Below are 12,344 nucleotides of genomic sequence, written 5' to 3' on the forward strand. Positions count from 1 at the left end.
TCAAATACCACCAAAAGAAAGCTCTATTTGTGGAGAAAAATGACATCAATTTTATTTGGGTACAGCGTTGCATGACCACGCATTAAAGTAATGCATTGCTGTATAGCAAAAAATAGTCTGGTCATGAAAGGGGGTAAATCTTCCAGAGGTCAAGTAGTTAGTGCTTGACTATAACTCAAAGGTCAATCTCCATGTCCAGCCTGTTTTCAGATGTGGACAGAGTGGAGAATTGTTGATACCCCTATCATGTTGTTTTTTTGCTCTCTGTTACCCTGTTGGTCACCAGGACAGGAAGTGAGCGGACACATAGTAAGAGAGCTAGTAAACCTTCCACACTTTATTCTTTTCTTTTTATAATTTTTTTCTTTCTTGTACCATTTCTCACTTTATTCATACCTAAAAAAAACACCTTAGTGACAAGCTTTACAATGTTGATGCAATGTCAAAAGTTATCTTCAGCAAATTTCAATGCCTCCCGATTGTGCTCCTCTGTTGTCATCATGTCACTTGGGCTCCTCTGTTGTCACCATGTCACTTGGGCTTCTGATAGGGACTATGGAAGTGGTATGGTCCACTGTTGCCACCATCAGAAAACCCACCCAAAAGAAATTCCATGCTGCCATCATTGGAGTGCATGTAGACAGGAAGTGCCTGCAAAGAGGCTGTTATTTATGACACATAGGGTTTTATTTGCTAAAACTGGAGCGTGAAAAATCTGGTGCAGCTCTGCATAGAAACCAATCAGCTTCCACGTTTTATTGTCAAAGTTTAAAGGAGTTCTAAAGGTAGAAGTTTTTTTTATCTTAATACAGTCTATGCATTAAGATAAAAAAACTTCTGTGTGCAGCAGCCCCCATCAGCCCACCCAATACTTACCTGAGCCCTATCTCTATCCAGCAATATGCACGAGTGCCTCAGCCGTCTGGGACTCTCCCCCCTGATTGGCTCATTTGGCCATTGGCTCCCACTGCTCTCAATCAAAGTCAGCCAACGAGGAGAGAGAGAGGGCGCAGGGCCAAACCCCGCCTCCGTGTCCGAATGGATACACAGAGCTGCGGCTCGGGTGCCCCCATAGCAAGCTGCTTGCAGTGGGGGCACTCGTCAGGAGGGAGGATCCAGGAGCGCCAGCGAGGGGACCCAAGAAGAGAAGGATCCGGGCTGCTCTGTGCAAAACCATTACACAGAGCAGGTATTGTTTGTTATTTTTTGAACAAAATAAAAAAACAAGACTTTAATATCACTTTAACGGTTGACAGTGCAGTCTCCAGCCTTGGAGAAGGGAGCTGGGAGGAATAGGGGAGTGCCATGCCATCCTAGGTGATGGGGCTGTGTGTTTCTTTTGATATACACAACTCTAGTCTGGAAGGATTTACCCATTTCCTGACCAGGCCTTCCTGACCAGGCCTTTTTTCCCCCACAAATAGAGCTTTCTTTTGGTATTTGATCACCTCTACGGTTTTTATTTAAATTTTTTAATTTAGAAAAAAAAAGTTTTTTTTTTTACTTTCTGCTATAAAACATTTGCAAAAAAACAAAAAATGTATTCATCGGTTTAGGCCGATATGTATTCTGCTACATATTTTTGGTATAAATCCCAATAACCAGTGACATTATTACAGTAATCAGTGCTAAACATATCACTGTACTAATGACACTGGCAGGGAAGGGGTTAACATCAGGGGCAATCAAAGGGTTAAATGTGTACCCTGCAGGTGTTTTCTAACTGTATGGGGGACTGTGTGACTGGGGACAACACACAGATCCCTCTCCCTGCTTAGCAGAAAGACAGGATATGTGCGATCTCCCCTGTCAGAATGGAGATCTGCCCTGTTCTGTCACTGCGGGTGGCCCGGCAGACATCGAGTTCGCCAGACCCCGCTGATTGGCTCCCCCCCGCTGGACAATAGGAGTTCCCGAGACGAAGTACACTTACGGTGATTTGCAGGATTGTGCCACCATGTCGCTGTATAATGAGGCTTTAGTATCACTTTAATTGAACAAGCTGAAGTTAGAAGCTGATTGGCTACCATGCACAGCTGCACCAGATTTTGTACTCTCCAGTTTTAGTAAATCAAACCATAGTGCTTTATTAAATTAATGTGAATTCGTTTTTTTTTGTAATACAATTGCATTTTTTTAAAAAAAAATTTGGTAAAAAAAGTTAACTGCAACATTTTCCCGGGACCTAATCACATGACCAATCAACTTAAAAGCCAGAAGGGACACTCTCTTTATCCTGTTAAACTTGCGCCATCTTGGGTGACAAACAAGGAGCACTGAAAAAGAAATACGTCATATGATTTTTCAGGAGCAAATAACCCCACTCCCCCTCCCCCTCTCGGTCTATCTAGGCTATGTTCTGCGTTTTCATTAAAAAAAAAAATAAAATAAAAAAAAACAACTTCTATGAAGTAATTTGTTAAATGGGAGCTTGTTATATGCAAATGAAGGTAATAATCCTCAAACACCTGCTTTTGCTTATTAAGCTTACCGAGCGGAGTATAATGTATTCATAGACTTATCTTAATTTCATATTCCTTAAAGTGATGTTTTCATTTTAGTCTTAAAATGCTTTAATAGACTCCCACCTACATCAGGCTTTTTGATTTCTTGGAGGAAAAAAAAAATAAAAATAAAAAAAGAATAAAATAAACAGCATTTTAAAATGTAGACAGTACTTAAAGGGGAACCCAACTTTCGATTATTTCCAGACTTTTAAAAAAAAATATTTCGCTCTAAAGGGTATGCGGGGTAAAGGAGACCAGCACTCGCCAACATTGTGTGTATGACAGCGCTGGACCAATAGAAGTGAGACTTGAGATCTGATGAATATCCAATGGAGTGTCTACTGATGAAGGTATAGTGAAGGCGGACCTTGTTCTGGTCTTAGGCTGCCACCTTTTTGATCGTGACAAAAGGAGCGCTCAGAACTTGATAAACTCTGGGGTGGGTATTGAGGAGCACCTAGTACAAAAGTTCATATCACCCAAGAGGATAATTTGAAATGTTTATTGGTTAACCCTTTCATGCCTAAGCCTATTTCTGACATTTGTTGCTTACAAGTTACTTACTAGCAAAAAATACAGATTTCAAATGTCAGAAATAGGCTTAGGCGTGAAAGGGTTAACCAATAAACATTTCAATGTTTGGGGGTTCTAAGTAATTTTTAAATTTTCATTTTTGCAAGAAATATGGATTTTAACGTATATATATATATATATATATATATATATATATATATATATTTTTTTTTTAAACGTCTGTATATATATATATATATATATATATATATATATATATATATATATATATTAGCAGAGACCCTAGAGAATAAAGTGGGGGTTGTTGCAATATTTTATGTTGCACAGTATTTGCGCAGCGGTCTTTCAAATGAATGCAATTTTTTGGGAAAAAATACACTTTCATGAATAAAAAAAAACTAAACAGTAAATTTAGCCCAATTTTTTTCAGATCAAGGCGCACTCCACTAGGGCTATTAGTGCTTCGTGGGCGGTGCATCCCCAGGCCTCCATGGCTCAAATCTGCAAGGCCGCAACCTGGCCATCTATCCATACATTCACCAAATTTTATCAGGTGGATGTGAGAAGGCATGAGGACCTCGCCTTTGGGCGTAGTGTGCTGCAGGCAGCGGTACAGGGTCCTCAGGTCTGAGTACACCCTATGTTGTGTGGTTCCCCTCCCCTCAGATAGCATTGCTCTGGGACATCCCACCAGTAATTACTGAGTCTCTGTGTCCCGTGATGTACGAGAAAGAAAATAGGATTTTTATAACAGCTTACCTGTAAAATCCTTTTCTTTTGAGGTACATAACGGGACACAGAGGTCCCTCCCCTCTTCTAATACACTTATATTGCTTTGCTACAAAACTGAGGTACCTCCAGTAGGGGAAGGGGTTAGATGGGGGATTGAACTTCCTGTCTAGGGTGTGCCAGTGTCCAATCACCTAGTGATACCCTATAACCCAACAGTAATTACTGAGTCTCTGTGTCCCGTGATGTACGAGAAAGAAATTGCGTTTGAAAAAAAAACACTGCGCAAATACTGTGGGATATAAAAAACAGCAAACCCCATTTTCTTGATCATACATCACGGGACACAGGAGCTCCATTACATAGTGGGTTATATAGGCACCTCTGGTGATTGGACACTGGTTAACCCCCAATTAAGGAGAATTCCTCCGCTATATAACCCTTCCCATATGGGAGGCACCTCAGTTTTGTAGCAAAGAAATAAGAAACCACGTAAAACCCAAGAGGGGCGGGAGCCCTGTGTCCCGTGATGTACTCTCAAGAAAAGGATTTTACAGGTAAGCTGTATATAAAAATCCTATTTTAGTCTCTATGGGTTTTGCTTAATAAAATAAAAAAAAACTATATATATATATATATATATATATATATATATATATATATATATATATATATATATATATATATAACTGATTGTTACAAAAGTAACAGAAAAGGCCTGGTTTTCAAGAGGTTAAACAAAGCTAGATAGCTGCTATCCTGACCAGACAGACACAACAGCCAAAAAACAAAAGCAGCGACGGGTGAAAAGATTTTCATTCTTCTTATTCACTAAGGAGTTTAATATTTTTTTTCCAGGGTTCTCATTTAACAGCCTTGTTTTTTTTTCTCAGCTGTTCTTAAAATACCTGTTAAAAATGACCTGAAGTTTCTAAATTTTTTTTATTTTTTTTAAGTAATTCTGTCTCTCAGGAGCGATCTGCCTCCCCATATTCATTAGGGTCCGCAATTATTTTTGGCAGATGGCGTATTACGTTTTGACATACCACATCTGCTCTTTCAGCCTGATTGCTGTTTATTTAATGCCGGCTCATATAAAATATTACTTTTCTCCGAGCCGGTTAAAGATGCCTGAGGTTCCAACATAACAAGAAAAGTGGCTAGTTGTAAGAAACCGAAACTCACAGGGGCCTATTTATCACGTATCTACGGTATACTTAGCGTGCCGACAGCCATGTTGTGCGGGGAAACCAAAGTTCTGTGCTCCACACCAGACATTTGTTCTATGGCTTGCACTGATGAGCGCTAACATGTTCATAATAGCATGACGGATATGGCTGTGGCTGCCTGCAAGGGCATTATGGGATGATCTGTATGTCAATCCTTACAATTGAATTAAGTCCTTGCTTTTTGGTTTGTCAAGAAAAGCTAATATCCTTAATTCAATACCAAAGGTCACTGGAATAGAAGAGCTAATATACTTACCTTCTCTGGTGGCAAGTGTCTCCTACCTTCCATCCATTTAATCACTGGGGCTCTGTAAGCCCTTGTACACACGGTCGGAGATTCCGACGGAATGTGTCCGATCGGACTGTTTTGTCGGATATTCCGACTGTGTGTGGTCTCCATCGGACTGTTTCCGTCGGACTATCCGACGGACCAAGTTTTCCAACTTGTTGGTAAAATTTTCCGACAAAATGCTCCGATCGGACATACTCCAATCATGTGTAGAGAATTCCAATCGGACAAAGTGCCACGCATGCTCAGATCAAATTCCTACATCAAAGCTATTGGCTACTAGCCTGATCGTAGTCCCATCGTAACGAAATAACGTCATCACGTTCTGAACGATCAGACATTCCGACAAATTTGTCCGACCGTGTGTTTGCAACAGTTTTGGACAAAATCCGTCTGACAAAATCCGACGGCTTTGGTTGTCGGAATATCCGACCGTGTGTACAAGGGCTAAGACCATTCGACATGGACCCCTCCAGCACTGTTGGATGCTCATGTCCCCAACCTCATCCTGTGGTTCCAGCCTCCAACCCCTATGGCACTGTTGTGTCCTCTAGCGGTATAGGCGTTGGATGAAGGAACCACAGCATTTCATGGGGTCACAGTCAAGTGTCAACTCCCAAATGGCCTTATGGAGGCTGCAGTGCTGGAACAGAGCACTTGTGACATTTTAAAAATGTTAAGAAGAACAAAAAAAAAGATTAAAAGTGCCTTGTATTGTAAAAACATAAGGTACCACCCCTGCAGAGGGTCTTAAACGTTTTCCTGTATGAAAGAGGAACTTTACCGCCTTGTGATATTTTTGATTATCCCCTCCTACCTGGTTTTGCTGGGCTATCCTCAATGCACATATTCACACTCCCAGTGAATCGAGCACCGTTCTGCTTAAATCTTCCACTCCCTACTGCATGCCAGAACTGGTGCTGCCATCTTATTTTCTAATGTCATTGGGAGCCAGCTGATTCATCTGGATTCAGATAGGCGGCCCCCCTGATTACCACCAGATCTTCCCTCTCCAGCATCAGGTCCACCCTCCTCCAGCATCATGCAGAAGCTTTGAAGCCTCCTGAGATATGTGATGTGCTTATCATCCCAGGAGCCACCAGGAGCTGGAACACGTCATTCTTGTCTAGGCAAGAATGGAGACGGGGGAGGTAGAATGAAGTAAAAAACACAAAAAAAAAGGTTGGCATTTCAATGTTCTGGAGGAGGGTGGAATCAAGAGTGAGAAAGTCTATCAAGGTTCAGAGTAAGATTTTAAATATGTTGGAATTAGATTTTAATTTGTAAGTTGTTTATGTAAAGTCAGTCTAAATCTACTAGTTCATCTACCACTAACCTCTCCAGTAGTTGACTGTGCTGCTGTCAAAGGGTGGCTGAACTATGCCTGGGCAGGGCGAAGCCAGAGGAAACTCTGGAAAGGGCAAGACTCTTAGCGGTGGATCACTCGGCTCGCACTTCGATGAAGATGGTGAACTATGGGCAGAGCAGGACAAAGCCAGAGGAAAGCCAGGCTGTGAGTTAGCGTAGCCACCCTAAGACAGGAAGTGTGTTGTTGGCTGGATCACCAAGAGAAAATAAAGGGAAAAAAAGCCTAAAGAAGAAAACCAATGCAGTCCCCAGATATAAGGACTGGTAAGTTTTAATATATTACATTTTTGTTTTTTGGTTTAGATACACTTTAATTACTAAAATTTACCAATACAAAGATTTAAAAAATACAAAGTCCACTGATGTAGGTCTTTCCTAAATATCGGTCAAAGTAAGCATCCAGAGCAATGCTTCAGACATTAAAAGTATAAGTATATTTCATATATTTTATAAGTTTCATTTACTTTATTTTAATATACTTCATATATTTTATATTCTTTATTTTCATATACTTTATACATTTCATATTCTTTATTTTCATATACTTCAAATATTTTATAAACTTTATTTTTATATACTTTTTCATATACTTCAAATATTTTATAAACTTTATTTTTATACTTCATATTTTTCATATACTTTTTTTATTTTCATATACTTCATATATTTTTTCTTTCTTATTTTCATATATTTTATATGTTTAATATATTTTATTTTCATATACTTTTTTTTATATTTTATAAACTTTATTTTTATATACTTTATATTTCATATTCTTTTTTTTTATTGATTTCTATTACTTTTTTTCATAAATTTATGTTCTTGATTTTCATATGTATTTCATTTACTCTGTTTTCATATTCTTCATATATTTCATATATTATTTTTGGCTACTTCATAGGTTTCTACTTTATTTCTACTTTCTACATAGGTTTCTACTTCATTTCTACTTTCTACTATATTTTTATCGACTTCATAGGTTTTTGTGTAAATATAACGGTGCCAAAAAGGACACTGACATATAAAGCATATACATTTTATTTACAAAGTTAAAAAACTGAATCAATAGAATTTTATTTTAACACATATCACTTCATTGTTTATACATTTCCATTGTGTAGGTGGTCATGGAGTGATGTCTGATCCTGACATGTTTCGCCAAGGTTAACTTCTTCATGGTATTTTTCAGGCCACCACTAGTCAAAAGAATAAAATAGAGATAAAGTCATATATACCATCAACAATATAAATATAGATATTTTGATGGTATTTATGACTTCATCTCTATTCTAGTCTTTTGACTAGTGGTGGTCTGAAAAATCCCCTGAAGAAGCTAATCTTGGCCAAACATGTCGGGATCAGACATCACTCCATGATCACCTACACAATGGAAATGTATTAACAATGAAGTGATATGTGTAAAATTTTTCTATTGATTCAGTTTTTAATCTTTGTAAATAAAATGTAAATGTAAATAAAATGTAAAACATAAAATGTTTTTTATGTAAGTGCCCTTTTTACTGGTAACGTTATAATCCCACAAAAACCTTGTTGTCCCATACATTTTAAATTAAAGGAATGAGGTGCTAGATTTAACATTGTCACCTAGCCGCAATCCTAATCATTTAATTTAATTTTCATAGACTTCATATACTTTTTCCATATACTGTACTTTATACATTTCATATTCTTTATTTTCACATACTTTATATATGTTATAAACTTTATTTTTATATACTCGTTACTTCATATTTTTCATTTTCATATACCTCATATATTTTATATTCCTTATTTTCGTATACTTCATATATTTATTATACTTTTTTCATATACTTTATATATTTTAGAAACTTTATTTTCTTATACCTTATATATTTCATATTATTTATTTTCATATATATTTCATTTATTATTTTATTTATTTTATTGTCATATTCTTCATATATTATTTTTATATATTTCATTTCCTTTATTTTCATATTCTTTATTTTCATATACTTCATATATTTCAAATATATGAAGAATATTAATTCATCATATATTTCATATTTTCCATTTTTATACATTTTATATATTTATTTTACTTTTTTCTAATACTTCTTATATTTCATATTCTTTATTTTCATATACTTTATAGGATTAATTTACTTAATTTTCATATACTTAGTTTTTGTTGCTGTGTCTATTGGACCCCCCCCCCCCCCCCAGTCCTTATATGTATGGAGCTGTAGGATCAATTTCAAAACTTTAAACAATTTATTTGGAATTACTGTTTATCATTACATCTAGGAGCGCAAGTAGTAATTCTGCCATTTTTTTTGTAAACTTTATGCAATAAATCATATTTCTAAAGCCTCAATTTTATTTTCCCATTTTGAACAGAGTGGTGAGGGGCTAGAACCCCTGTCAGGGTTTATAGGAGTCTCCTTTCTCATTGGAATGATTCAGTCTCTATTTGTCCTGGTGACCCCTGTCACTAGGATTTAAGGTAAGTAGAATCCAAAATTGAAAGGTTTTCACCAGAAAAGGGGTCCAATGAGGACACATTTTCTAGTGACAAATGTCTAAGAGGGAATTTCCCTTACTTCCTAAAGTTTTCTAGAACAGGAAATGAAAGGAAATCTCCTCAGTGAGACACACGGCAAAAATACATAAATTTGAACCAATCCTTACTCTATCCAAAATAAAATAAAGTTTTGGCTTTAGATAGACTTAACAACAGCATGCTACAGGTTTGGACAGTAAGACTTACCTCAGGATACGACCACTCTGGGGAGTAATCCGTTACCATGAACAACCGCCCGCTCTGCTGCAGCATTCCCAGCGTGCTTTGTGCTGCTGCCGACACCACCTCCGCAACGTGCATGTACGCCATAGTAGTGGCTCCTGTCTCAGAACTGCCCAGCTGCATACTGGCCTGTTGAGGGCTACAACAAGGTATACACATTTCAGCCTGAGAGTACGCAGGCCGGTTCCCATCTTCGGCCTGCGGCAACACGTTGCTGTCTCCAGCTACCAGCTGGTGCCCGTAAATGGTGTTACTCCCTCCTTCCACAGAGATAAAGTCATTGATAAGGTCAGAGAATTGGTTGCTGAAGGAGATATCAAAGTGATCTAAGTTAAGCTCCATGTTGGAGGAGTTGCTCAATGCCTGGTGGGCCACTGGATAGAGTCCTTGCACCATGTTTCCCTGCAGAATTTGGAGGTTGTTGCCATTTCTCATTGTGGCAGCGTTTTCTGACTGCATATAGTGTTCAGCATTGCAGGCTTGAAGGTCTCCAGGCTTGAGGAGGTTCTCATTCCCTTCGACCTGCTGCGATGTCTCCATCTGAACCTCTTCAGAATTTATCGACTGGAAGTTGGCCTGGAATTGCATGAGCTGGAGAGAAGAGGTGGACTCTATTCTAGCTTGGTCGATGGTACCATTGCAGTTAGCGGGCGTTTGACTAGACGGTTCAGTCTTGACGTTGGTCAAACCCAAGGTGTTTACATACGTGTTGTTTGAGTCATTTAGGTTGTTGTGGTTATTTTGCTCCATAGGGATTGGCTTGCTGGCATCTTGTAAAAAGAAGCTTGGGGAAGGGGTCTGGTGTACATGGGGGCTCTGCACTGTGTGGTTGAAACTTGTTGAATAATCCTTGTTGGAGTCAATTGCACTGAAATCCATCTGCTCTAGGGTGGTGCTAGGACTCAGTCCACCGCCAGATGCAAGTAAGCTGGAGCCAGGAGTGAGGGTTAGCGTATTTGATGATGTTGATGGATAGGTCTCCTTTGATAGCTGCTGCTCGAATGAGGTGTCTTCTGTTTTTATCTCCTTAGCTAAAGTTGCATTGAAAGCGAAACTACGTTCTGTGCTGGATGACCTTCGCATATTCGAGCTAATGTTGTCTTCTTTAAGACCGCTTCCACCATACGTCTGCCCTTGTTTTGGGTTGTTGAGAAAACAGTCTGGATCAAAATTCATTGTGGCTTCAGCGATCTTTCGGCTATTGTCGAGGGTGGTAGACAACACAAGCTCTTCCGAGACGTTGGCAGACAACATTGATAAGCTATCAGAACTCCCTGTTGTAGGGAAGGCAAACTTGTGACCATCTGAACTTACTGCAAGTACAAGTCCCTGGGTAGTGGTATCTGAGGACAAGAGGTGTTGACTGGCACCGGTGTTGGGTGACATTGTGTATACTGCTTCGTTGGTGACCTCAGACATAAACACAGTGGCATTCTGGGAGAGGCTCCCCATTACTGAGGCAACGGCCATGCTAGAGACACCAGTGACAGCGGGACTGTCGGCCATGTCTGGGTCACTATTCAGACCACTGCTGATGGATACAGGGGAATTCTGGGTCGTGTCGGGAACCTCCACCTGATTGGTTGATGAAACCTCTGTACTGTTTTGATGAAGTAGGACCGGCTTGGCCATTTTGCCGTTCCTCTTCTCCCGACTGGAGGATTTACCATGACTGTGCTCGTTCTTGCCTTCTGAAACATCATTGTTCTGTACTTCTGAGTGAGCGCTGTAGCCCCCCGTCCTTGGCTCGACCTTTGGTGAGATGATGCGATGTTTGGCACTGTTACACTTGTGATGCACACTGCTACCTGCACCTACAATAGACAAGAGAAAATTATGTTAATGAAGAAGCAGAGGCCCAGCATCCTAGTCTGTGTATGCAAGTATCACTAAACAGAACAATCATTCAAGAGCATGGTTTGCGGTAACTAGGTGTGGATGAAGGTGGGCAGGTGGTAAAGTCTTGACACGTCAAAGATAACGCCTACAATTACATTTTATTTTTTGTTTTGTATAGAGAAAGAAAGGGTTAGGTCCTGTGTTATCTTTTCATTGTTGTCTATGTCCCCATTGGGGAGATTTCCCTTCTCTGTTTGTCCTGGTGACCATCGTCACGAGAAAGAAAGTGAAGAGACATCTCATATGTTTGAAGAGTTTTCACCAAAGCAAGGATTGAAGCTACATAATCTAATAGGGACCCTGTCAGGACCGTTTTTAAGGCAGGGAAAAAGGGGCAGCTGCCCTGGGCCCCATCATTGTAGAGGGCCCAAAGCACCTGCCTCATACTTGCCAACTATCTTAGTTTAAATTTCCTTCCCTTGAAGTTTTAGTCCCGTGCTGTGTCCCAATATCTCAGTGTAAACTTCTGCTGCTGCTGCCCAGCTCTGCCCTATTGTCATGTACAGATGGCTCGCCTGCAGACCCATGTAAATAACCTGCATTGATATGTAAATAGTCGTGGACGGCGGCATTGATATTTAAATAGTGGCGGCATTCATATGTATATCATGTCCCCACGAGGTCACATCCACCATCACTTTTGCTGAATGCTGCCCACTGGGGAGGTAAAAGAGCAAGCTTAAAAGTCCTGCATACAACTGTGGTCATTAAGCCTAACATCATGTTCTGCAAAAGTAAGCAAATTGGAGGTCGAACTCTTCTTCAAAATAACATGGTGTCATAGCACCCTGAATTTTGGTAACCGATCAGTGAGCAGTAATGCTGTGCACTAACCTCTTGCAACCAATCAGTGAGCAGTATTAATGTGCAGTAACCTCTAAAAACCAATTAGTGAGTGGTATATATGTTCAGTAACCTCTAGCATTCAATCAGTGAGCAGTATTGATGTATAGTAATCTCTAGCAACCAATCAACAAGCAGAAGTCATGTGCTGTAACCTC

At 39.4% G+C, this 12,344-nt stretch overlaps 1 protein-coding gene across 12 annotated transcripts in view; it reads right to left on the reverse strand.

Annotated features, from left to right (window-relative positions):
• CAMTA1 (calmodulin binding transcription activator 1) overlaps positions 1 to 12,344 on the reverse strand; it is a 2,106,456-nt gene that overhangs the window by 292,661 nt on the left and 1,801,451 nt on the right. For all 12 annotated transcript variants that reach the window (XM_077458256.1, XM_077458247.1, XM_077458246.1 and 9 more), the window contains one exon: positions 9,409 to 11,258. In XM_077458256.1, coding sequence (XP_077314382.1) covers positions 9,409 to 11,258 — 1,850 coding nt within the window. The remainder of the gene's footprint in view (positions 1 to 9,408; positions 11,259 to 12,344) is intronic.

This window comes from Lithobates pipiens, unplaced genomic scaffold, assembly GCF_037356315.1.
Source record: "Lithobates pipiens isolate NorthernLeopardFrog02 unplaced genomic scaffold, aLitPip1_a1.2 Scaffold_27, whole genome shotgun sequence".
In the NCBI taxonomy this organism is placed as follows: Eukaryota; Metazoa; Chordata; class Amphibia; order Anura; family Ranidae; genus Lithobates; species Lithobates pipiens.